Source organism: Leuciscus leuciscus (genome assembly GCF_965113295.1).
Source record: "Leuciscus leuciscus genome assembly, chromosome: 23".
NCBI classification, from domain to species: domain Eukaryota; kingdom Metazoa; phylum Chordata; class Actinopteri; order Cypriniformes; family Leuciscidae; genus Leuciscus; species Leuciscus leuciscus.
The window spans coordinates 3,832,334-3,858,700 of record NC_138747.1 but is presented as its reverse complement, the minus strand read 5'-3'; the positions used below and the strand labels follow the sequence as shown (position 1 = coordinate 3,858,700).

Below are 26,367 nucleotides of genomic sequence, written 5' to 3'. Positions count from 1 at the left end.
TAATAATAATAATAATCAAGACCCTGAAAGAGGACTTAGTTGGTTTAATCATCATCATATCGCTGTTAAAATTGCCATACATGTCAAAATAATTGTAATTTTTTTTTTTTTGTGGCCAAGTTGTGAATCCCTATATATAGAAATATTAAATAACTTTAAAATAAAAACAATCAAAATAAAACATTTACTGAAAGAGATTCGATATTTTATATAATTTGACCATCGACATATGTTGCTAAATTATTGAAATATTAACTTAGGCTCTCAGGATGTACTTCAAGTAAATATTTTATGGGTTCCACTGTCCAAAATGTTTGGGACCCCTGCTGTGACCCTGAAATGACACTGAACACACACTTTTAGTGGTTGAGGAGGATATGTAAAGCGCTATATAAATCTAACGAATGATTCTTCTTCTTCTTCACATCAGTCACAGGAGGTCCAGCTTCAGCGGGAGGCAGAGGAGCAGAAGAGTCTGTTTAAGGAGCTCCAGGGCATCCAGAAGATCCTCAGCACCACCAAACAAGAGCTGCTGTCCCAGAGGAGAACCAACACACAACTTCAACACAGCATCAGTGACGCGGAGCAGGAGAACCTGAGGGTACCTGATGCAGAGCTGACCTTTGTGTTGCTGAGGGAATCTTAAATGTGCTTTAGTCAACAGATTGCAATGGTTTAAGTTGTATATACCAATTTTAACTCATGCACTAACTCTAAATCATTTGTGTTTGCTGTACAAGCAGCTCCAACAAGACATCAGTGACTTGAAGAACAGACTAACCAGCAGTCAACAGGAGACAGACTCTCTGAGGACTGAACTTCAGCTAGCTCTAGTTAGCGTGGACACTGAGAGGAGGTACAGAGAGCCAGGGTTATTTTAGTTACAGTCGACATAAAACGCAAGTTGCGATTGTCTTTTCTTCCCTATTGTGGCTTATATCTGAATGAAACAGCTTCTCGAACAAGAACAAATGTGGGCGGGACTTGATTTTGTCTGTGGGGAATTGATTGATGGTTGTGGTTTAGCTATTGGTGGATCTCATGTGAGTGACAGGTTGCTCCGCCCTCGAGCCAGTAAACACGTCATCAGAGAAGACAAGAGGGCTGCATACTTAACTACTATATAGTAGGTGAAAAACCAGTGAGATTATTATTCCAGTGAGATTCATATGATGGACACTTTACTATCCCATGAGGCCACGGGAGAGGATTTATGAATGGCAGTGAAACAACATAACTGACACTGGTGGGTCACGTGACAAGGGCAACATGGCGAATGTAGTACTTCCGAATATCATTCTTACTACACACATTCATACTGAACATACTTTTTTTAGCAGTCATGGAGTAATTATAAATTTTAACAAAAAAAAAAAAAAGTATACGTATATTAATCAAAACTATATTTAAGTTAGCATCTCGATGCTATAGCAGCGCTGCAGAAAGATCCAAACATTAAAGATTAATTTAAAATGCTTTTTTGTTGAGTGATTTAAAGTAAAGCATTTTGGAAGAGATTCTTTAGTATTTGCTTTATATTTCCAGTAAATACAACGACAAGCGAATCCACTACAAAAACAAGCTGAGCCGGGCCAGAGGGCTTTACCTGAGAGAGACGCGCTGGCGCGACGACAGAATAAAAGAGCTGGAGAAAGAGAGTTTTATTCTGAGGAAACAGGAGGAAAAGGTAAAATGGCAGACTAATAAAATATTCAAAAATGAATATGATTTTTAAATGACGATATCTGCCCCTCATCAGACGTCACACATGATGACGATGGTCACATCTGAAAATGAGAGTCTGCTTCAGAAGAAGAGAGATCTTCTTTTACAGCTGCACGACTTCGAAGAGGCACAGAAAAATGCTTTGGATTCAGTGTCCTCCATGCAAATTAGGTACTTTTGAATATGTTTGAAATTATTTGAAATTTTTTAATTTTGATGTAAGCTGTAAGGACCTTTGAAATAACAGAAATCATTTGGCGGAGTGATATGGTATATGCAAATTAGGTACTTTTGAATATGTTTGAAAATAATAATACTCATTATTATTTTTTTTAAATTATTTTAATTATTTGGTTCTTTTGTTGTTGTAAGCTGTAAGGACCTTTGAAATAACAGAAATCATTTGGCAGAGTGATATGGTATATGCAAATTAGGTACTTTTGAATATGTTTGAAAATAATAATACTCATTATTTGAAATTTTTTAATTATTTTAATTATTTGGTTCTTTTGTTGTTGTAAGCTGTAAGGACCTTTGAAATAACAGAAATCATTTGGCGGAGTGATATGGTATATGCAAATTAGGTACTTTTGAATATGTTTGAAAATAATAATACTCATTATTATTTTTTTTTAATTATTTTAATTATTTGGTTCTTTTGTTGTTGTAAGCTGTAAGGACCTTTGAAATAACAGAAATCATTTGGCAGAGTGATATGGTATATGCAAATTAGGTACTTTTGAATATGTTTGAAAATAATAATACTCATTATTTGAAATTTTTTAATTATTTTAATTATTTGGTTCTTTTGTTGTTGTAAGCTGTAAGGACCTTTGAAATAACAGAAATCATTTGGCGGAGTGATATGGTATATGCAAATTAGGTACTTTTGAATATGTTTGAAAATAATAATACTCATTATTTAATTTTTTAAAATTATTTAAATTATTTGGTTCTTTTGTTGTTGTAAGCTGTAAGGACCTTTGAAATAACAGAAATCATTTGGCGGAGTGATATGGTATATGCAAATTAGGAACTTTTGAATATGTTTGAAAATAATAATACTCATTATTTGAAATTTTTTAATTATTTTAATTATTTGGTTCTTTTGTTGTTGTAAGCTGTAAGGACCTTTGAAATAACAGAAATCATTTGGCGGAGTGATATGGTATATGCAAATTAGGTACTTTTGAATATGTTTGAAAATAATAATACTCATTATTATTTTTTTTTTATTATTTTAATTATTTGGTTCTTTTGTTGTTGTAAGCTGTAAGGACCTTTGAAATAACAGAAATCATTTGGCAGAGTGATATGGTATATGCAAATTAGGTACTTTTGAATATGTTTGAAAATAATAATACTCATTATTTGAAATTTTTTAATTATTTTAATTATTTGGTTCTTTTGTTGTTGTAAGCTGTAAGGACCTTTGAAATAACAGAAATCATTTGGCGGAGTGATATGGTATATGCAAATTAGGTACTTTTGAATATGTTTGAAAATAATAATACTCATTATTTAATTTTTTAAAATTATTTAAATTATTTGGTTCTTTTGTTGTTGTAAGCTGTAAGGACCTTTGAAATAACAGAAATCATTTGGCGGAGTGATATGGTATATGCAAATTAGGAACTTTTGAATATGTTTGAAAATAATAATACTCATTATTTGAAATTTTTTAATTATTTTAATTATTTGGTTCTTTTGTTGTTGTAAGCTGTAAGGACCTTTGAAATAACAGAAATCATTTGGCGGAGTGATATGGTATATGCAAATTAGGTACTTTTGAATATGTTTGAAAGTTTGGGGTCAGCAGGTTTTTTTTTAAAAGAAATTAGTGACAGTAAAGACAAAAAATGTCTATTTCAAATAAACACCGTTCTGAAAAACACATATCACAGCATCCACAAAAAAATATTAAGCATTTAGAATGATTTCTGATGGATCATGTGACACGGAAGACTGAATGATGCTGAAAATTCAGCTATTTTAATACTATTTAAAACTCATTATTTTTAATAATATTTCACAATATAACGATTTAACTGTATTTTTGAATAAATAAATGCAGCCTTGCTGAGAATAAGAGACTTTTTTCAAATGAACTTACCAACCCCAAACATTTGATCAGTAGTGTAGTTTTGTTTTTCCGATCCATCCATCAAAACTACATTTCTTGTTGAACTTCCTCAGGATAAATTTGCTTGAAGAAGAAAACCGTCAGCTACACCAGACGACGGCACGAATGTCCGAGCACATCGAATGCCTGACGACACTGGCCGAGACCGATTGTGACGTAAGCACGAGTACATTCATTCCAATCGGATTGACAGGTTTAGGATGGTTTAGTTTAGGGTGTGTGTGATCTGTGTTCATGTTTTACAGCAGGAAGACACTGCTGAGAGTCGTGTCATAGAGGGCGAGGACCAATCCACTTTTCCTACATAAACAACTTCACTTTTATTTTCAGTGTAAATTGTTTCAATGTTTTTTTTTAAAGATATATATTTCTAAATAAAGATCTCAATAACTTTTATTTCTTAATTATCTCAAAAAAAGCTTCCTTTTTCCTCATGTGAGAACATCATTGACGATGACAGGGCAGCCAATCAATATGTGACCCTGGACGACAAAACCAGTCACATGGGTACATTTTTTTAAATGTTTTGATTTTTTGTTATGATAGGACAATATTTGGCCGAGATATTGAGTATTATCTATTCTAACTAACTATTTGAACATCTGGAATCTGAGGGTGCAAAAACATCAAAACATTGAGAAAATCTCCTTTAAAGTTGTGCATTTATGTTGGCGATTGTGCAGCATTCACAAAAATACATGTTTTATATATTTACGGTAGGAAATTTACAAAATATCTTCATGGAACATGATCTTTACTTAATATCCTAATGATTTTTGGCATAAAATAAAAATCGATAATTTTGACCCATACAATGTATTGTTGGCTATTGCCACAGATATACCCGTGCGACTCGAGACTGGTGACGTGATCCTGAGTCAAATATGTGCCGTCTTTAAAGACCCGTTCACACTAAGAACGAGAACTATTAGCGTATATTGTTTTGTTTAATCGAAGACTGTTTTAGGGTGGTGGTGGCGCAATGGATAAGACACATGCCTTTGGTGTGAGAGACCCGGGTTCGAATCCACTGTGAGACACCAATGTGTCCCTGAGCAAGACACTTAACCCCTAGTTACTCCAGAGGCGTGCGACCTCTGACATACATAGCAATTGTAAGTCGCTTTGGATAAAAGCGTCAGCTAAATGAATAAATGTAAATGTTTTAAGTTCCCTTCCACCGACACCAAAACACAAATGTGTAACTCTGGATATCAACATACTAGAAACCACTGAGCATTATTAATTCTATTATTAGTCATTAATTGGCTTACCTGAGAGTATATCTGCAGCATTGGACAAACGGGAAGTGTGAACTGCTCTAATGGGACAGAAGCTTCTCCTCTTTCCCTTTTTGTCACAATACAGATGACTTCATCCAAAAGAGACATGAAGATCAGTTTTCAACACTGACATCTTTCCGCATTGTTTTCAGCAGGGAAAGTATTTGCAAGTCTCACTAACATCAATGCATTGACTTAATAATCAGAGGTAAAAGTATTTGTGATACACCCTAGCATGCATAAACACACACCGATGCAGAATTTTCTCATATATTTATTTGCTTACTTTTACAAAGTCCGTTCCACCGGCGCGTCTTGACTTTGCACGTAGCAGCCAAGGCAAATCTTATCGAGTACCACATTTCAAGACAATTAAAAAGGTATATTTTATAATAACTAGACATGTAGTCATTTTATATAAACTGGTTAACACTTAAGTACTGTATAGTTTATTTACAGCATGTTCATGCTAGGAAATAAAATTACATAAAAAGTACTGAATACACAAGTAAACACCAATATGGTATAAAATATATAAAATGTGATGGTAAACAACTAGTGATAAAATGGTTAAGGCTTAAAATGTGTAAAATTAACATGTTAGTTGTTAATATTTTAAACATGGTAATAAGTATAAACATGTATAATAAGCCAAGGAGGTATTCTAGACATCGATTCAGCTACACAAATCTCATGGGCAACTCTGCATTGTAATCCAGCTATTTTTTTTCCCCCTAATATTGTTCTGTCCTGTGTGAAATTTAAAACGGCATATGGCTGAATTTCAAGAACATGTCCACATTATATTTCAACCCAAAATCAAAAGAAAAAATAGGAATTTGTATTATGAATAAAAGAAAATGAAGCCTGTTTTGTAGGAGCACTGGGATTTTTAGCATTTTTTAATGAGATTTTTTTCTCCTAAAATCCCCCCAAACCACTAGAAAAGTGAAAATAAAATTAAATCTCATTACCGTAATACAGTAATAAAAACTGTCTGGACATAATTTTTTATTCCAAATTAATATTAATATTAAAATAAAAGCATGAAATAAGTTTAGTACAACGGTAACACTTTACAATAAGGTTTCATTCGTTAACATTAGTTGTACTACACAAACTAACAATGAACAATACTTCTACAGCATTTAGTTGTATTAGTTAACATTAGTTAATGCACTGTGAACTAACATGAACAAACAATGAACATCTGTATTTTTATTAACGAACGTGTTTGAGTGGGAGAGAGAGAGTATGTGCTTTCTGTGCATTGAATTAATCTGTTGTTTTTATCCTATTGTTCACTATATTTATTTGCTTGGTCAGTTTCGATGTGGGTTTGGTTCTTTTGTTGTTGTAAGCTGTAAGGACCTTTGAAATAACCGAAATCATTTGGCGGAGTGATATGGAACTGTAATGTGGTCAAAACCTGCCTGGAACTACTTTATACATCGTCAACCAATCAGATTCAAGCATTCAACAGTCCCATAGTATAACAAACCAATCAGATTCAAGCATTCAACAGTCCCAGAGTATAACAAACCAATCAGATTCAAGCATTCAACAGTCCCATAGTATAACAAAGATTAATGAAAAATACATTGCTCACTGTTAGTTCAATGTTAACAAGTGAGACCTTATTGTAAAGTGTTACCGATACAACAAATACTATCAAATACTACCATACGTACAAATGTACTCTACAATTTAAATAATAAGGGGATGAAAATACTGCCTTTAATGCAAAAAAAAATGAAAAAATAAAAACCTTCATTTTCTTTATGCAAAATATAAGATTGTGGACATTTCCTGACAGTTCTCACCCATCTAGAATGTCAAATGCATGCTGACATCCGTAACATAACGCAGGGGGTTTGAGTTGGTGCAAGTTTACACTTTTTTAAAGTGTGAATTCGAAACGCTGTACGTGTTCACGCCAAAAACGCCATTTTCATATTAAATTTTTGGCACCAGACAATAAAACATTTTTGTAAAGCACAAAGATGAATCTCGTAAAACATCTTAAATGTGCTGATTTGTCAGTAAAGTCCTCTGCAGATTTATAACAGTCCTCTTGAGAAGTTTACTTGAATGCTAAACTTATTTTTAGTACAATTTCCCTACAAGCAAGGAAAGAAAAACATTTTACGATTGACATTATCAAAACACAAGACCATTGGTCTCTAAACCAACTCTGAGTTGCCCAAGAGAAGGGGATTTTTCCCAGACAGCATAGAAAAATATGAGAGGAGGTACTGGACTTGGTCCAAGCTTAAAACATACAACGTATGTCTTCTGATTTTATAATGCATAATACCTACAGTCCCAAACGTTTAGCTGCCAAGAGCAATGCCTTTATTGTCATAACAGACCAGAAACGTTTAAAGCCAAACCTGTGTGGCCTGAAAGTGCTGTGAAACCATCTTTGGATTTCCCGATTATTCCTTCTCGACTCAACAATGAGTTCAAGAAGAGTAACGCGTGTACTAGAACCTTCCGAAATCGCTGCTGTGTTTTGAGCCTCTATCCACACAGTCTAATACCTTTTGGAATGTTCTCAAAAATTAAACAGACTAACAAACACACACACACACACACACACACACACACACACACACACACACTAAAAAAAAAAATAAGTCAAACCACCGAGAACAGGCGATTTTGCTTGCTTATGCCAAGATTGGGAAAGACTGACCGCAGGACCGGGAGCTCAGATGAGGGAAATGCGAACGGGAACGTTGGGGGAATCGGTCCTTTGCGGCGAGTGTTGACTCACCAGATGTTCTACCACCGTGTGCTTGGACATGTGCTTCATAAGGTAGGTCTCCTGGGAAGGGACGTTATATCACAAGATTAAAGATGTGCATGAAAAACAATGATTGCATATATTGCTAGAAGACTATAAACTGCCTGAACATGTTCACTAGATCCTAAAAGAGTTGATTTAATTGGAAATGACACATCCCGTTGGTTCTCAAACTGTGGTACTGTGGACATTTAAATACATATATTTAAAATACCAATTGTCAAATAATAAATTGTCGCACTTTTTATTTTACATTTCTAATTCTTGATCTATTTAAAAAAAAAAAAAAAAATTAACATCCCAGCGCATCTCAACCTGTGGTACTACTTGGGAAGTTTAAAATAAACTTTAAATAAATAAGATATTTAAATAAATAAAAAACATTTCATTTAAATGGTCACATTTTATTTTACATAATCACATTTCTATTTGTTCTGAAACTGTTAAAATAGCTTTACATTTTTAATAAATAATGATGATAATAAAAATCTCAATCTTATTATATATATATATATATATATGAACTGCATTTACTATAACTGTTCACCATTTCATTTTCCCCCCATCATTTTAATAACCTTTATGCATAGACTTTTTTTTATTTTATTTTTTTTATGATCCTGCATTTTTTAATCTCTCAAATAATGTTAGGTCATAAATGCTGCATGAATATTAATTATAAAAGCATTTTTTGCGCATCCAGCATGTCACATGTTCTTGGTCTGCGAGTTTGAGAACGCTGAAGATGATGAGGAAAGATGATGTACTCACAGAGGTGTAGGCTCGACCGCACATGCTGCAACAGTACGCCTTGGCGTTTTTGATAGCGTGAGCCGACAGGTGGATTTGGAGGGAGGCGGAGTCAGAGTAAGCGCGGTAACAGTTGGAGCACTTGTAAGGCTTGTCTTTATTATGTGATCTCTGGTGGGACTGCAGAAACACAACGCTCTTGTTATACACCAACACACACACACTCACACAGACAGATGAAGGAATCCAGGTGGATTGAGGTCAGGGTAATTATAGTTAAAGTGAGTTCACCTAAAAATTTTAATTCTGTCATTATTTACTCTCCCGAGATCTTTCTGTCCCTCCATTGACAGTTACGCAACTACCACTTTGATGCTTCAAGGGGTTCATAAAGAGATCGTAAAACTAATCCATATGAATTGAGCGGTTTAGTACGAATTTTCTGAAGAGACTCGATCGCTTTATATGATGAACAGATTGAATTTAGGCTTTTATTTACATATAAACATTGATCAGCGGACTTAAACAGAAGCTCAACCGAACCGGCTTGACGCGCAAAAACAAACCTCATTGGTTCTTGCTGAAGCTCAAAAGTGCTGCGTAACACGAGAATGAACCTCATTGGTTCTTGCTGAAGCTCAAAAGTGCTGCGTAACACGAGAATGAACCTCATTGGTTCTTGCTGAAGCTCAAACGTGCTGCGTAACACGAGAATGAACCTCATTGGTTCTTGCTGAAGCTCAAACGTGCTGCGTAACACGAGAATGAACCTCATTGGTTCTTGCTGAAGTTCAAACGTGCTGCGTAACACGAGAATGAACCTCATTGGTTCTTGCTGAAGCTCAAACGTGCTGCGTAACACGAGAATGAACCTCATTGGTTCTTGCTGAAGCTCAAACGTGCTGCGTAACACGAGAATGAACCTCATTGGTTCTTGCTGAAGCTCAAACGTGCTGCGTAACACGAGAATGAACCTCATTGGTTCTTGCTGAAGCTCAAACGTGCTGCGTAACACGAGAATGAACCTCATTGGTTCTTGCTGAAGTTCAAACGTGCTGCGTAACACGAGAATGAACCTCATTGGTTCTTGCTGAAGCTCAAACGTGCTGCGTAACACGAGAATGAACCTCATTGGTTCTTGCTGAAGCTCAAACGTGCTGCGTAACACGAGAATGAACCTCATTGGTTCTTGCTGAAGCTCAAACGTGCTGCGTAACACGAGAATGAACCTCATTGGTTCTTGCTGAAGCTCAAACGTGCTGCGTAACACGAGAATGAACCTCATTGGTTCTTGCTGAAGCTCAAACGTGCTGCGTAACACGAGAATGAACCTCATTGGTTCTTGCTGAAGCTCAAACGTGCTGCGTAACACGAGAATGAACCTCATTGGTTCTTGCTGAAGCTCAAACGTGATGCGTAACACGAGAATGAACCTCATTGGTTCTCTCACATCTAACGAACATGATTGAGCTTCCGTTTACCACAAATGATGTGTGAGTTGATGAGTGTTTATATGTGAATAAAAGTCTAAATTCAATCTGTTCATCATATAAAGTGATCGAGTCTCTTCAGAAATATTTGGATTCAATTCATATGGATTAGTTTTACGATCTCTTTATGAACTTTTTGAAGCGTCAAAATGAAAGATCTTCATTCGTGTTCTGAAGATGAACGAAAGTCTTATGGGTTTGGAGTAATTAATGACAGAATTTTCATTTTTGTGTGAACTATCCCTTTAATGAAGTATGTGAACGATTACAAAAGAAGAGATAGTTGGGTCTTACTTGCAGATTGGAGAGCTGCGTGAAGGCCTTTTCACAGCCTGGATGGAGACATTTATACGGCCGATCACCTGTGTGGATTCTGTAGAATGCAAAACACAAACACAAGGTGATGGAAAATGTAAAAACACAAGATTAAATGTCTTACAATCTCGAAATATCCTTCTGGTAATACCATGCGATCGCTAGTTGTATTTGTACACATCACGCTTGTCAAGCTCTTACAGTACCTGGTGTGCTGCTGTAAGTGGGAGAGCTGGCGGAAGGATTTCTCGCAGTAGGAGCAGTGATAAGGCTTCACTCCCAGGTGAATGCGCAGGTGCTGAGACAGGTAGGACGCGTTGGCGAAGGACTTGGTGCAGTGAGGGCACTTGTGGGGCTTTGCTTCCGTGTGGGACTTGGAGTGTATCTGCATGTCCGACTTGGAGAAGAACGTCAGCGGACACACTTTACATCTGCAAAATGTGGAAAAAAATCTATTATTTTTTTTGAAAATGGTGGTATGTGGGGGACTCAGGAGAATTATTTATGTGGTTAGTACTGTTTGCAAATGGTATAAAAGCAATTTATGGAAGCTAATCTCTATAGATGACATATACTGCAGTTTGGAGCCATATATTACGGTGAAAAGACACTTGCAACGGAAGGGAATTCCATTCAATTTGGATTTGGACCAAGAGATCAAACCAAGATGAGACACACAAAAAATCAATGCTGTTTGATGTTCATCATCGTTATCATTCATCAATATTTACATCTAGGGCTGCAGGATTAAAACGGAATCACGACATTGGCTGATTATCAAATCAGATAAATATTAAATAAATATATGCACTGTGTTCACAGTAAATGCTGATCCACTCAAGCATTTAGCAACACAACATGTGCCAACCATCTTTCCAAACTTATAAACCGGCTGTTGTCAACAAAAGAGAAGCTTTAAGATCGTTCTGACTAAATAAAAGCTTGACGGTTTAACTTTTGAAAATAAAGAAATTAAAACAGCCATACAATTTTGAATTGTAATTTTGCAGTTGTATTGTACAATAGAATTATTATTATTTTTCTTAAATTAATTAAATTCAAATTAATTCATAACCACAAATTATTTGTGCAAAAAGACAACTATTTTAAATCGCTATAACACTGCTATTTAAATAACATTTATGAATTTGGCAGATGCTTTTATCTTTTATTTGCTCTTATTCAAAGTAAGCAATTTATCAGTTCATGCATTCCCTGGGAATCGAACCCATGACTTTGCACCTTTACTGTCTTGATGCACCACATCTCTATGCAAATGAAATGCATGCAATAAATATGAGAGCAATACTAGAGGAGAATATTTTGGGCCGAAGTGTTCCTTTAAACATAAATCATCATGAAATGCACCCTTCAACTTCTACCTGTATGTTTTGCCCTCTTTGGCAGGGATGCCAGATGATTGGTCGACTCCAGAGGCCAGGATCGGGTAGGGAACGACTAAGAGCGGCCCAGAGGAGTTTTCAGCTTTGATCTTTTTGCGACCTCGTCCTATGCTCTTGGGAGGTGGACCCAGCAGTCCTGCCAGTCCTCCGCTGTTTTTGAAAGCCTCCATCCCGGGCCCGCCGGCCAGTCCTGAGATGAGGTTTGGGGAAAGAGTCTGACTGCTGGTGGTTGGAGTGGTCGGGGTGGTCGGAGTCACGCTGTCTGACGTGTTGAGGTTGGCAGTTCGAGAAGACGTCAGTGACAGTCCTGAAAATATATCTCAATTAAAGAGGCCATATTATGCACTTTTACAAAGTCTTGATTTTATTTTTGGGCTCTACTACAACAGGTTTTCATTCTGAATGTTTATTGTTTTCACATATTCTCCATTGTTGCAGCACCTCTTTTCCCAGTCTGTCAGTAACACTCTGTTTAGTTCCTTTCTTTATGAAGCCCCTCCTTCCGAAAAAAGCACAATGTGCTCTGATTGGTCGGCTGGAACAGTGTGTTGTGATTGGTCGGCTGGACCAGACTGGTCAAGTGCTTCAAGTGTGTTTGGAAAATGTCCCGCCCCTTATCATAATCGTGAGTTTCAACACACTACTTACTAACTCAATCAAGCCCCGCCCCTTTAATTTGCATATGCCTCTACGGGAATTATTTGAATGAGGAATATTGTGACGTGTTCGTTCCCGGAAGAGAACTCAAGACTACAGGTTTCAGGGAGTTCAGAAACAGTGACACTGATATAGAGAATAACTCTCGCTGGAGGGACTTTGCAGACCTCAAACAGCAACATTACACACTAAAGAAAGTTGAATATGGAAAAAAAAGCATAATAGGTCCTCTATAAGTATATAATGGCAAAAACATAATTGCATTAAACAATTACAATATTTTACATGCACATACCTGAAAGATGATTGGCTCTGGATGGCTGGTCTATGATTTGCCGCAAATGCCAGTCTTCCCACAATCCCCTTGCTTTAATGGCAGTCTTATCGTCCAGGTTCAAGTTGACGTCACCCAGAATACGACCTGCCCGAGTGAAGAGCACAGTTAGCAGTGCGCACGCGTGTCAGTGAGCAGCTCTGCTCCATGCCGTGAGGGTTTACCTGCGACGGAGCTGGAGGCGGGTCGGGCGTGCAGGGCGATGTCGGGCTGGGAGCTGTTGTGCACGTGGAGTCCTGGCATCTGCTGCAGCTTGGGCGTCGATATATTGTGCTGCCCGCCTTCTGTGGACGTGGGTGGAACCAGCAAGGGCTGCTGGGAAGGGACAGAAGTGGGCGGCAGGTGTGGAGGTCTGATTTTCTCCGCCATCAGCTGTTCTTTGATCTTGTTGATCAGCACGAGATTATCCAGCTGGGAAAAAGTGAGATCAACCTGATGGTCCCGACATGATGAGAAGAACTCATGTTTAACCCCATGTTTAGCCTGCTGTATCATGTTTGATATGCATTTTTTTATGCATATTTTAGGCCTTTAAATGATCAACATAAAAAATCTACTACATGCCTTCTGTCGTCTGATTGATCATTTTTACTTTTTTAGCAAGTAAAACACCTTTTAGTATCATTCTAAAAACTTTTCTGTGAAATCTTTACTGATTCTTATGAAGTAAATGAAAGAATAACTTTTATATTGTTAGTAATATTTCAAGATAAATACCTACTGGACTGAAGAAGCTTAGGTTTACTTGATTATCCATACATCATTGTTTAGAAAATTAGAAAATGTGAATATCAAATATGACTCAGGCTTTTTCATTTGTACATCTCTTAATCATCATTGTATTGCCTTGTATTACATGTTTCCCTCCACAATAAAAACGAAGCATTCAAGTATCATCTTACCAAGACATATTGTGTGTGACAAATGACAAATGATATTTATATGCATTTTATAAAAGTAGTCTTTTATACCGTTATATCAGAATTCATCTTTCTTTTTGGCCACATAAATATCAGCAATTGCATATTTTTGCTCAGTTTGGGCCTTTGAATAAAATGAGGTGTTTTTCCTCCTATGAGCTTCATATATGAGTCATAAAACACTGATGTATCAAATATAATACTTAACAAAAAAATAAAAATTGTACTATTATTTCACACGTCAGTCTTTACGAGGTTAAGAGCATTTGCTGACTAGAGAAAGATCTGACTGTTATATAGTAATCGCACTCTTATCTGTTACTTAAGACAACTAGTAAACAACAATGATTCTGAAGACTGGTTGTCTAGAACTAAAGTAAATGAAAAAATATAAAGACAGGGATTAATTATGTCTGTCCATTGATGCACGTTCATTTTCCTTACCTGACCAGGAATAGAAGGTGGAGGAGGCCAGAAGTATGGATTATTAAATCTAGGTTCTGCCATTCTGAAACACACAAAGTCATGTTTGATTAATGATGCTTTATTTGAAGTCATTCACTATTACTTGCCCAATCCTAGGATAACAACCAACCAAATGGATCCTTTTTGGGATTGCATACATTTTGGACAGATAGATTCCCAGATTATGGCCTGGTTTCACAGACAAGGCTAAAATAGAGCCTTAGTTCAATAAGGACATTTAAGTAACATTACTGGTGTACATCTTGAGACAAAACAATGGCAGTGACATATTTCAAGATATGTCAGTGCAAGTTGCGTTCAGTTGAAACCGCTCAAACATGCATTTTAGTCTGGGACTAGACTTAAACCTTGTCTGTGAAACCAGGGGAAAGACAATACTATGAAAAGCAAACAAGGATTGTGGGATTGTTTACAAAATGTACAAATTCTCACTAAAGGCTCTCGGCTCATATGTGAATGAATGAAACTGAGGCGACTGAAATAAACAGGAAAATATGTATTGTATAGATTAGGTCTGACCTCCCCGGATTCTATATTGATAAGAAATACAGATCTAATCTAAGGAAAAAACTTCAATTAAACAGTATATCAGTTGAGAAACAACATTCACAACCCATTTAACTTCCATAAAGTGTCATATTTGAGAATAAAACAGGATGTTCAAGAAAATACTGATAACAGAACATGACCAGCAGGGACGTATATCAGAGGTTAGTTAAAAGATGTAATTCTGATTTAAATCAAACAGATCAAACACTAGGATCTGGCTTCATGTACAGAGTTATAGTAAAGCTTTATTACAGTGACATGGAATCACTCCCATTGTTCAAAAGATCTTTTTGTTGAAGACTTGCACTAATACTAACACATTAATTGTAGACTGTGCCTTTAAATGCATTGGTACATTACGTCATATTTTTCATGACACAGTGGTATTAATATCATACAACACGGAACAAGTATTTCGGGCAACATCACACTGTTTGTTCACACAGTTCACACACCTATAGCAGATTAATAAATAATGCCTCAACGTGACGCCCATTGGGAAAATCAAACAAATAACTTCTTAATGCAACACTTGAGGATTACGTGTTGGATTGATATGGCAAAATACAAATGCATTACATTTTTTTAGTAAATATGCTTTGCTGTGATGGTGCAAACTTCTTCAGATTATGTTAGTCTTATCACAACAATGTAAAAGATTTCAACCTATTTTAACTTGAAAACTTAAGTTCTGTTGCTGCCTTAAATTGTTAAGTACTCAAAATAGCGGTACAAGTCATTTCAACTTAAATCATATTAAACTAACCTTAAAAATTAAGTTGAGTCTCGTATTATTTAGAAAAAAATAATAAACAAAAAGCACTTTATTAAATCGATCTGAAAACTACATTGACTGCAAAGTGACAAAGAGAAAAGAAAATGATGATATTTGAGTCTCTGAGTGTTAAAACCTAAAAATGTCAACTGCAGCGTCTGATTCATATGGAAAAGTGAAAACTCTACCCCTCAGTTTTAGCAGGAAGTGAAACAGACACCCTTTCAGCATCATTAAGGAAATATTCAGCAGGGTCTGGACATATCGCTTTTATTATTTTTGGCTGCGGTAAATGAATTTCTCTGCAAGGCCCCTTAGTCAAACACTCTCAAGACCCATAAGCACTGCCAAAACATTCATAGCACGGTGTCATAGACGAAATGTATGAAAATGATACGCCTTAAGTAATCACACCGTATGGAAACGTTTCTAAAGGTCCAGAGTTCCCAACGGGCAAAACAGAGCAGGTAAAGATTGGGTTGAGCGGAAGGATGAGCGTCATTGTTCCTGTTTGTTCAATGCAACCACTTGAAGGAATCATTTTTCTATATAAAAATAAATTACTGTGGTGAGACCACGGTACAGTGCTGGATTGTTAGTTGTATGAATACTAGTATAAAGACATTAAAATGCATTGTTTTGTAAAAAAAACTTTCAGATACAAAATGGCTTATCTGCACTAACTAATTTATAATTAATTATTATGAAGATCTCAACTAATGTGGCACTGAAATTCATATCTGACAAGTATTTCCAAAAATATCATGGTATTACCATAGTAAATGTCCACCAAATAACAAACAAACAGGGAAGTACCATGTAACTGTACTTAGATTGGCATTAATCTGAGGTGCATTACAAAAATAGTTTTAAAATTGAGTCGAATGATTCATTTTAGGGTAACACTTTATTTTACAGTGCCATTGTTACAGATATGTTACATGTAGTTACTATAGTAATAATTATAAATTATACTTAATTACATGCAATGCAACTAACCCCATAGTAAGTATTTCGGTAACACTTTATTTTACAGTGTCCTTGTAACATGTACTTACCATAGTAATAACAGTAAATTATGCATAATTACATGCAACTAACCCTAAACCTAACCCTATAGTAAGTACATGTAGTTGATTAATATTACTCAGTACTTAAATGTATAATTACACGGTCACAAAGACACCTTAAAATAAAGTGAAACCCATTTTAGAATTAAATCGCAAAATACAAAGACTTCTTCCTATATCCCCAGTTTTCGTCTCATTTAAATGAAGCTGAGGTGAAGAAGTCTGTGAGTTACAGGCTGCCTATAACATTTAAAACTATTTAATACTCAAATAAGCACCTTTAAACAACATGTAAATATCAAATACACATTTTGGCGAGGAATGACACGCCTCTGAGTCTTTCATATAAACTGAGATAAAACTTACTCAACTTTTTCTTTTATTCTATCGGCATCCTTGAAATCATTCCCAATTAAAGCACGTCGTCTTTGATCAAACATCAAATTAAAAAGATCCGGAAAATCTCGCAAAATCGTGGCTCCAGAAAGTGCAGGTCCCCGGTGTCTGCCTCTCCCGCATTCTCAGACAGTTTTATTAAAAATTTCAGACAAAAGGAAAACAAAAATGGCAGCCTGTCTTATTTTTATAAGGACAGGGCGCCATATTCTGCAGATCCCAAATTTTTTAGCGACAAAAATAAAGCGCGTGAATTCAGATCAAAGGAGCGACGCGTAAAAACGCCGCATTATTTGCATTAAGTGTGTGAATGATTGTTTACTTAGATCTGCAGGTTTGAATAGCCCGGCTGGAGGAGGAAAAAAAAAAACAGAGGAGGAAAAAAAAAAACGAGAGACTTCCTACAACAATCATGCGATGCGAAAAACACACACAAATGGAAACAGACGCGCATCCCTCCCGCGAAAATGTAACATTTCTATCCTGACGTGTTTATGCAGAAGAGCGCAGAGGGAATATTGTTGCAACACGAAACTGCTTTTGATTTTTTTTTTCTTTTATTTGAACTTTTTTGCTCGCTCGAATGACTGTGGTAACTAGCATCGTTTCACTGCATCGTGCAAACGTCAAAAAATTCTATGCATTCGTGAATGTGAAAAGAGACACACAGACATACCTTACAGACCTCGACGGTGGATTTACTAGATTTATAGAAAGGTTGAGATGTTGTTTCGGCTTTGCCTTCGGAGGGAGTTCAGACCTTCCGGGTCGCCTGTCGTTCACTTCTGGTGCTGCAGACACAGCTAGAGGAGAAACCATGTATATGATCAAACATACAGCAGAGCACAAGCCAGAAAATCACACAAAATCAGGACTCGAGAACATTTCGTGTTCATTCCATTCCTCTGAGAAGTCCGGGAAGTGATTTACAGGCACTGAGATATGGATGAGATACTGAGATATGGATTGCCTGACTCATAACAGATCACACAGTCAGTCTCATGACCAACATATAATACGCATTTTTATAACATAATATGCATATACATATAATATCAACATTTATATGCATTAATTTGGGTAGGAACAGAATAGAGATATGATGTGCAGACAAAAACAACACAATATACTCTAATACTACCAGCCAAAAGTTGGATAACATTTACTAGTTATTATTGAGGCTACAATTTTCAACATCTAAATAAAGTCATCAGACCTATGAAATACCATTGTTATGAGAATTATGCAGTGACCTAAACATATGAAACAAACAACAACAAAAATGAAGGCATTTGAGCTTCTTTGTCAAGATTCCAGCTCTGCACACTCTGGATATTTTCTTAAAGGGATAGTACACCCCAAAATAAAACATTATCCCATGATTTACTTTCCCTTAAACCATAGGTGTATATGACTTTCTTCTTTCAGTCAAACACAATCTGAGTTATATTAAATAATATCCCGGCTTTTCCCAGCTTTATAATGGGAGTGAATGTTAGCTTATATTTTGAGGCCCAAAAAAGCGCATCCATCCATCATAAAAGTAATCCATACGGCTCCAGGGGTTAATAAAGACCTTCTGAAGCGAAGCGTTTGTGTAATAAAAATATCCATGTTTATAACTTCATAAACTATAATCACTGGCTTCTAGTAACAGCCGTACCAGAGTCTAGTTCTGGCGGAAGAGTGACCTCTGACCCGACGACACATGATGTATTGACGAACGCGGATTTAGAAATCTAAAATTATTATTTTTTAAAGAGAAATGTTGAAGAAGCTTGAGTTTGTTGCCCAGCTCTATTTGTTTGAGCCACGAGAGGCGTCTATTCTCACCTAAGCTTACACTACTCCTCACTACTCATGCGTCAGGTCAGAGGTCACTCGTCATGCGTCGGGTCAGAGGTCACTCGTCATGCGTCGGGTCAGAGGTCACTCGTCATGCGTCAGGTCAGAGGTCACTCGTCATGCGTCAGGTCAGAGGTCACTCTTCTGCCGGAACTTGACTCGCATACGGCCGTTAACGGAAGCCAGTGATGATAGTTTATAAAGTTACAAATATGGATATGTCTCTTACAAAAACACATCGCTTCTCTTCAGGACTTTATTAACCCCTGGAGCCGTATGGATTACTTTTATGATGGATGGATGCGCTTTTTTGGGCTTCAAAATATAAGCTAACATTCACTCCCATTATAAAGCGTGGAAGAGCCAGGGTATTTTTTTAATAAAACTCTGACTGTGTTCGACTGAAAGAAGGTCATATACACCTAGGATGGCTTGAGGGTGAGTAAATTATGGGATAATTTTCATTTTTGGGTGAATTACCACTTTTTAGGATGTCTTATCTTCATCTGTTCCAACTCATCCTTTTCAAAAAATATAGTTTACACCGTTTATAATCCGTGAACTCGATCTGTAATTGTCTGCAAAACCAATTTCAAGCATTTAAGAAGCACAAGACTTTAGATTAAAAGATTTTTATGATGAAGCGCAACATTGACATTTTTAAAGTAAATTTCCTTTCTTTAGTGTCTTAGTTGATTGTCATTCTCTTAACTGAACGATAGATGGCAGCGGGAGCACAGTCTGCTTCAGTCTGACCGTTCCAGGATTCACGGGTTTTAAAACACCCTTCAGTGTTCTTACAGGAGCTCTTTAGTGTTCGCACGCCGTCAGTGTTTCAAATAAAACTCAATGAACCGTGACGCGTGCTGTCAGTGTCACGAGATCTGCCTCACACATACACATCTGAACACTTGTGTTTGAGGAGGAAGCAGATGGACTGGTTTCTGTGAGATCTAGTCTAGCACTGACACTCCCACTGCACAGACACGTGCTTCTGAGTCCAGGTGAGAGCTTGACTGTTTAGACACGTCCCACCGGGGGGGGAGGGTGAAGAGAAATGCACACACACACTCTGAAAAACTCACAAAGAATGAGTGAGTGCTGCTGTGTTCGGTGTCTCCTAAGTGCCTTGGCTAATGTTCCTCCAGCTCCTTTGCTAGAGCTTCACTGGGATCTGTGGTTTCAGCGCTGCATCACGTGAAGAACCTCAGATCTCACAGGCTTTGCTGCATCACTTCATCTCTGCGTTCTGGTGAGTGAGGAATCAGCTCGGACTGGCCCTGGAATTATGGCATTGCAATTGACCAAATGCTCTTGATTTTATTTAATTATTTAGATATGCATGCTTTTTTTATACTGTTATTTTCATGTATGTACGTATATGTGTGTGTAAAGTATAAAACATGCGTAAACCAGGCCTCACACAAAGATAGTTGTACAAGTACACACACAAAAACACACAGGTTATAGAAGACATTATAGAAGTTGAACATGATAGACATTTCAAACATTTTTGGGGGGAAATAAGATCAGATGCCATTATGGATCCTCCACAATAAGACCAGTTCTGTGTATTAAGAAAACCAATTTTAATGTATCTTGGGCCTGGATAAATTGACTTTCTTGTGCATCATCACCTGACTGGTCTGTTCTGTGCAGATGGAGGGTGTTCTGGATGCTGCGCTCCGTGTGTGTGTGTGTAAACTGATGAGCAGTGTGCTGTTGTGTCCGTCTGTAGTCACACACACCATCACTGCGGTCAGTGTTTGCTGCTGCTGCCTGCTGTTATTCACAGACCTCGCCGTCACCCGTAAGCAGAGCCACACACACACTTTCTCCTCGTTTTCCTTTAACTCATCAGTCTGACGCCTGTTTTCTGTCCCTCCAGTGTTTCTGCTCTGCGTCCGGCTCATGGAGTTCTGGTTGATGCCGTTTAACGTGTCTTCGGATGTCGTCGCCCTTCGATTCCTGCTGTTTCTCTGCCAGGCCTATGGAGTCGTGCTGTTGCTGACGCCGCCTCTGATCGCGGTGGAGTTGCTGGTAAATCTGCTGCGCGCTCAAGACAGGAGAACCACGGGACGCTGGGAGCAAAATTCAATTGGATCTGATTGTCTTTCTAGGACTGTTGGCTGTTTTGGATGTCTCCTAGCATGGATTGTGAGTGGCATCTACTGCAGTCATGACTGGACGCTGGAACGGTTCTCTGTGGAGGCCTGTTTGAGAAGAGGCGGATGCCTCGTTACATGCATTCCCGACATGGATGAGTTATCCTGGGTTCTTCCTGCAATGGTGGTGCTGTTGAGTTTGACGGGGAGCTTGGGTCGGCTCAGGTCCCGAAGTCCGTCTGACTCGTATAGAAACACACAGATGGGTGAGAAAAAGGACTATGGTGTCCTCAGGCAAATGCATATGTCACTTAATCTGGTTGACTCAGATAAAACAGCCAACAGCTGTGGCGTTCACAGGACCGGGTGTGTTTACAGGGAGCAACGATGGTCCTGTCCTGGGAATGATGTCCTGTGTGCTCAGCAAACCGGTTTGGCAGACAATTATAGCCAGAAACAAAAGCCATCAATGTTTGCACAGTCTAAAACCGATCTTCTGCCAGAGGTCACATCATTGGCGGTCAAAACAGAGCAATGTGTTTTTAACAGGTCTGGAGGAAAACGCTGTTGGCTTCCCGAAAGGGAAAGTCCCTGCTTGAGGCAAGAAACGCTCACAGGGTTGGTATGCATGGCTCTGGTTTGCGTTTTTCCCACAGTCGTCAGTGGGAATATTCTCCTTATCTTTAACTTGGAGAACTTGGTGGTGAACACCTTCAAACTTTTATCTCATTCGGTCAACAGACTCCCGGATCTGTAAGTGACGGCGTGTAAAAAGTGTGAACTCTGATAGATGAAAACTGCGAAAGGAGATTGCCTGACCTGTCAATGTCCATGCAAATGCATCTGATGGATCGCCTGTGACAAATGCAAATAAAGGTTGCAGAAACAGATGTGTTAGGAGTTCATGAGGAGCATTTTCTGTGCAAAATAAAGAAACGGTTCATTTTGAGAGCACCAGCTGGTTTCATATGAGATAGTTGTGTTATTTTTAAACCCAAACCAGTTTTTCGCTTCCCTAAAAAAGGAATAGGGCCCGAGGGATGCTGTGCTTCACAGAACAATAGTGACATATGAGCAGTGGCATTTAGAGTTAACATAACAAAATCGAAATGTGCAATAAAGTATTAATGTGTACGGACGTGCTTGAAGGCACTGGTAATTTGTCATGAGCACATTCATCAAACTCTGAAGTTCCTCGCAACTTGCCGAAGATTTACGAAGACGCTTTCATGACCGAACATGTAAAAAGAAGAACAAATCACAAAAGCTGAATGAGAAAACGAACCTGGGCTTGCAGGCTCTTGAAGTCTACATTTCAACACCAGAGGTCTCCCTTCGCTGCACTTGAAACCGTATGCTGAAACCCTAGAAGCTTTTGTAGCTCTAGTTGCAGATCTTTTGGAAAAGCACCACAGGGCAAACGCTACAACTGACGGCACATAAACGTCTCAGACTTGCACAGACACATGCAGTGAATCTCTGTAAACACAGGAGAGCAAACAACTCTGATCAGACCTTCAACATCAGAAAACCGGGTGACAAATGCATTACAAACAGTGTTATTTTACTATTATGTATATACTGTTAGAAAATGTATTAATATTTTGAAGTATTTACAGATTTCGTTTTAATTTGAGTTTGTTTTTAGTAAGGTTGTGTTTTTATTTTATTTTTTAAATACTCCTATTTAATTTATTTATTTGTAAATTTAGTACTTCAACTTAAACAACTTGCCAGGGACACATTTTTAAATTTTCAATTTGTTCAAATATTTCCATCTAATATTTTACTTTATATCAGCTTCAGTTAACAAAAGTTATTTCATTAGTTTTAGTTATTAATAAAAACACTGGTTAGCAGTCGGGTTATTATAGTTAAACTAAAACTATAAAAACATTTTTGTTACTTAAAAAACATTGAAAGCAAATATATATATATATATAGATAGAGATAGATATAGATATAAATAAACTTAAAGCTTATTTTATTTCAGCTATAGCTTCCAAGGCAAAATGTCTTATTTTAATGTTCATTTCAATTAACAAAAACATCTAAAACTATACTATAAAACTATATTTTTACTTTAAATAAACATTAAATGAAATGTAGTAAGTATACAAACACTAAGCTAGTTGCTGAGGCAGCATTATTTCTTATTTTCATTTAGTTTAACGATGTACTAAAATGACAAACTAAACCTGAAAATGAAAATGAATAAAAACTCAAAACACAATTTGAAAATTTTTAAAACGAAAATGGAAAATATATAAAATAAAGCAATAAGCCCCTAGAAGCCGTGATTTACAGTGAATTCAAAAAATAATTCAATATCTCAAAATAATGGTTAGCAATAACAGTTTGGCTTATAAAAACGTCAGCATATTGGACAGTTGGCATTTGTCATGTGATCAAAAAAACTGAAAGGACAGCGAGCAAGACCAACTTGGATAATCAGATACACAAGTGACTGCATCTCGAAACCTATTGAGTCGCCCATCTATACTGATCTTTTGAGTATTAAAGTTGTTTTTGAATGCTTTATGACGCCCAATCATATCTAGGTGTGATATAAACCAGCATATGATGTCCAAGATGCTGCCTAGATAGGTTGCACACTAGGTTTTGAGACACAGCCACGAAGTGTAATGACTTCCCTGAAGCGGAAGCATTGCAGTGACATCCTCTCACGTATATCAAGTGTGTGAGAAAGTGAACATTTCATTAAAACGATGGTGAGGTTTCTCTAAGACAGTGTGACAGCATTCTTTCAGACTTTTGTCTCATTTTAAAGCTAGTATCCCAACTGAAACCTCATCCCACCCACACCTACTGTAGTTATATTGGTATGACAGCATCTATTCTTGCAGAGATGCATTGAACAAAAGAAGTCTATAGGTTTGACAGGACACGTGTCCCGAGGGATACTTACACAATTACACTCTTTGCTTGGTATCCAGCAAATGATGCAGGCGACTGTGTGATAGCGGCTATCGTGTAATAACACAGAAAGCGTGTGCATTGTGAGATCCATAAACAATGTCCCAAGTCTCCAGAGTTTCACTGTGTCTTGTTGGACACAGGTTGATGCAACGATTTCATTAAAAATGCAAGGAAAATCAATTCTTCTCCGCGCACACAAGCCATTTTTCTGCAGTCTGGAGGACTAAGTGCCAAATTGCAATACATTGTTTTCAGACGGCAAGAGCGATTCGTTGCGATGCATCATCAGCAGCCGTTTGGAAAAGAGACGAAAGTTGCAAATCATTTCAAACACTGGTGTATCGGACCAGGACCCAACTCTCTTGCCAATGGTAAACGACATTCGATATTTGATCATTTTGTAAAGAGCTGTGGTTCTGTTCTTTCACAAGCCATTGAATCACTCACAAACCTTTTTTTAAATAGTTTTAGTTTTCAATAACAACACTGATTAGCAACCGAGTTATTATAGTTAAAGGGATAGTTCACTTTGAAATTAATTTTTGGTATGTTTTAGCTTACCTCAAGGGCATCCAAGATGTAGGTGTCTTTTTTTCCGCAGTAGTTTCAATTTTTATATTTTTAGGTCAAACCGTTCTTGTCTGTCAGTCATATAATGCAGGTCGATGGTCACTGTCTCAAAGAGCATGCACAGAGTCCAAATTAAAACAATTCCCCATCGTAAGTACACATTGATGGCCTAAGACACGAAACGAGCGGTTTGTGTGAGAAAACGAACAGTATTTATATCGTTTTTACCTCTTATACACAGCCATGTCCAAGTGATCTGATCTGACGTGTACGCAGACTGGTGCATAGATATATACACTAGATGTCGCCTTGTCTACGGCAGTTCATTGGAACGAATGTCTTTAAGGCGACATCTAGTGTATATATCTATGCACCAGTCTGCGCAAAAAAATAATTTCAAAGTGAACTATCCCTTTAAACTAAAACCATAAAACCATTTGGTTGCACTTTATTTTAAGGTGATGCAGTTACATTTCACTTGCCTCAAATAAGTACTGAGTAATATTAATTAACTACATGTACTTACGTTTGGGTGTTACACTTTATTTTAAGATGTCATTGTTATAGTGTAATTATATATTTAAGTACTGAGTAATATTAAGCAACTACATGTACTTACTATAGAGTTAGGGTAGGGTTTGGTTGAGGGTTAGTTGCATGTCATTATGCATAATTTATTGTTAATATTGTAACAACCGAACATTAATTTCCTCTTAATCATCACAATATTATGGTAAGTACATGTATACATGTAACAAGGACACTGTAAAATAACGTGTTACCCGGTTTGGTTGATGGTTAGTTACTTGTGATTATGCATAATTCACTGTTATTACTATAGTAAGTACATGTAGAAACGTGTAACTACGTCATCTTAAATTAAAGTGTTACCAAACATTTTGTTACTTGAAATAAAATAATCATTACCTAGAAAAAATTTATAAAAAAAATTCAAGAGTCATAATGATAATAATTTCAAATACTGGCCATATTAGACCAAAGTCCAAAATCAACTTTTTTTGCCAACGGTAAATGACATTTGATACACAAGCCAGTATTTCTGTGAAACGTCATTCGAATCAACAATTTTGCTCCACATCAGTGCCGTTTATTTTAATATTTTAACCTTTATTTATTTAATAATTTTTTAAGTAATTTGGCCCTCCATAGCTGTTAAACTATTAAAAATCATTGCTTGAAAAAATAAAATAAAATAAAATAAAATAAAATAAAATAAAATAAAATAAAATAAAATAAAATAAAATAAAATAAAATAAAATAAAATAAAATAAAATAAAATAAAATAAAATAAAATAAAATAAATAAATGAGATGAAAAACTTAAAAATGAGAAATGTTGGCTTGGTAACTAACTGAAATAAAATAAGTTTAAGTACTAAAATGACAAAGTAAAATTGACAATGAATTGATAATTTCATAAATTAAAGCTAAATAGAAACATTAAAATAAAAATGACAAGAAAAAAGAAAAGCTAATGCAAAATATTAATTAATACAGCAGTATATAAATAATACTAAAATAACACTGCTCCAGTTCGTTCACATATTTATGTTTGTGTGGTTTAACGGCCAAAATGTGTCACCACAGTTCTGGAGAATAATTTAAACAAAACAAAACTTCCTATTAGTTGGAAGGCCCTGAAGACTAAATAATTCTTGAACAACTGGATCTCTGGCTAGTAACTTTTCTTTTGTCTCATTTGTCACTTGTCGAGTGTTAATTTTGGCACCTGTGTTGGACTATTAATGAAGTCATTCAAACATAATGAAGAGTCAGAAATGC

At 36.6% G+C, this 26,367-nt stretch overlaps 4 protein-coding genes and 1 long non-coding RNA gene across 18 annotated transcripts in view; 3 read left to right on the top strand and 2 right to left on the bottom strand.

The window, feature by feature from the left end:
* The window catches only part of LOC309487883 (coiled-coil domain-containing protein 30), a 62,370-nt gene extending 54,610 nt beyond the window's left edge, over window positions 1-7,760 (top strand). For 4 of the 6 annotated variants that reach the window (XM_082155828.1, XM_082155829.1, XM_082155830.1 and 1 more), the window contains 7 exons: window positions 431-601; window positions 741-856; window positions 1,546-1,687; window positions 1,760-1,896; window positions 3,922-4,024; window positions 4,114-4,836; window positions 5,039-7,760. In XM_082155828.1, the coding sequence (XP_082011954.1) occupies window positions 431-601; window positions 741-856; window positions 1,546-1,687; window positions 1,760-1,896; window positions 3,922-4,024; window positions 4,114-4,176 (732 nt within the window). In that variant the 3' untranslated portion in view covers window positions 4,177-4,836; window positions 5,039-7,760. The remainder of the gene's footprint in view (window positions 1-430; window positions 602-740; window positions 857-1,545; window positions 1,688-1,759; window positions 1,897-3,921; window positions 4,025-4,113; window positions 4,837-5,038) is intronic. The other 2 variants (XM_082155827.1, XM_082155826.1) reach the window with 2 other exon arrangements.
* znf362a (zinc finger protein 362a) lies at window positions 5,408-22,813 on the bottom strand. 7 transcript variants are annotated; one of them, XM_082155872.1, is made up of 10 exons: window positions 22,341-22,813; window positions 17,782-17,908; window positions 14,274-14,337; window positions 13,074-13,341; window positions 12,871-12,996; window positions 11,898-12,225; window positions 10,722-10,946; window positions 10,495-10,573; window positions 8,732-8,890; window positions 5,408-7,981 (listed from the first exon to the last, which is right to left on the bottom strand). In XM_082155872.1, the coding sequence occupies exons 3-10, from the start codon at window positions 14,334-14,336 to the stop codon at window positions 7,865-7,867; spliced, it is 1,365 nt and encodes a 454-aa protein (XP_082011998.1). In that variant the 5' UTR covers window position 14,337; window positions 17,782-17,908; window positions 22,341-22,813; the 3' UTR covers window positions 5,408-7,864. The 7 variants fall into 7 exon arrangements, with proteins under 7 accessions (XP_082011998.1, XP_082011995.1, XP_082011994.1 ...); XM_082155869.1 differs by lacking the exon at window positions 22,341-22,813 and adding an exon at window positions 18,333-18,547 and having other exon boundaries at window positions 13,074-13,320; XM_082155868.1 differs by lacking the exon at window positions 22,341-22,813 and adding an exon at window positions 18,333-18,381.
* LOC309487961 (uncharacterized protein) lies at window positions 9,040-10,482 on the bottom strand. The gene is made up of 2 exons (XM_082155972.1): window positions 10,069-10,482; window positions 9,040-10,010 (listed from the first exon to the last, which is right to left on the bottom strand). The coding sequence occupies exon 2, from the start codon at window positions 9,993-9,995 to the stop codon at window positions 9,072-9,074; it is 924 nt and encodes a 307-aa protein (XP_082012098.1). The 5' UTR covers window positions 9,996-10,010; window positions 10,069-10,482; the 3' UTR covers window positions 9,040-9,071.
* Window positions 13,348-13,802, top strand: LOC309488038. The gene is made up of 2 exons (XR_014201986.1): window positions 13,348-13,512; window positions 13,577-13,802. It is a non-coding gene; the product is annotated as an uncharacterized lncRNA (long non-coding RNA).
* On the top strand, window positions 18,682-22,009 carry LOC309487943 (uncharacterized protein). 3 transcript variants are annotated; one of them, XM_082155948.1, is made up of 3 exons: window positions 18,682-20,202; window positions 20,689-20,760; window positions 20,839-22,009. In XM_082155948.1, the coding sequence occupies exon 3, from the start codon at window positions 20,862-20,864 to the stop codon at window positions 21,810-21,812; it is 951 nt and encodes a 316-aa protein (XP_082012074.1). In that variant the 5' UTR covers window positions 18,682-20,202; window positions 20,689-20,760; window positions 20,839-20,861; the 3' UTR covers window positions 21,813-22,009. The 3 variants fall into 3 exon arrangements, with proteins under 3 accessions (XP_082012074.1, XP_082012073.1, XP_082012075.1); XM_082155947.1 differs by having other exon boundaries at window positions 20,610-20,760; XM_082155949.1 differs by lacking the exon at window positions 20,689-20,760.
* Window positions 22,814-26,367: the final 3,554 nt, after the last annotated feature.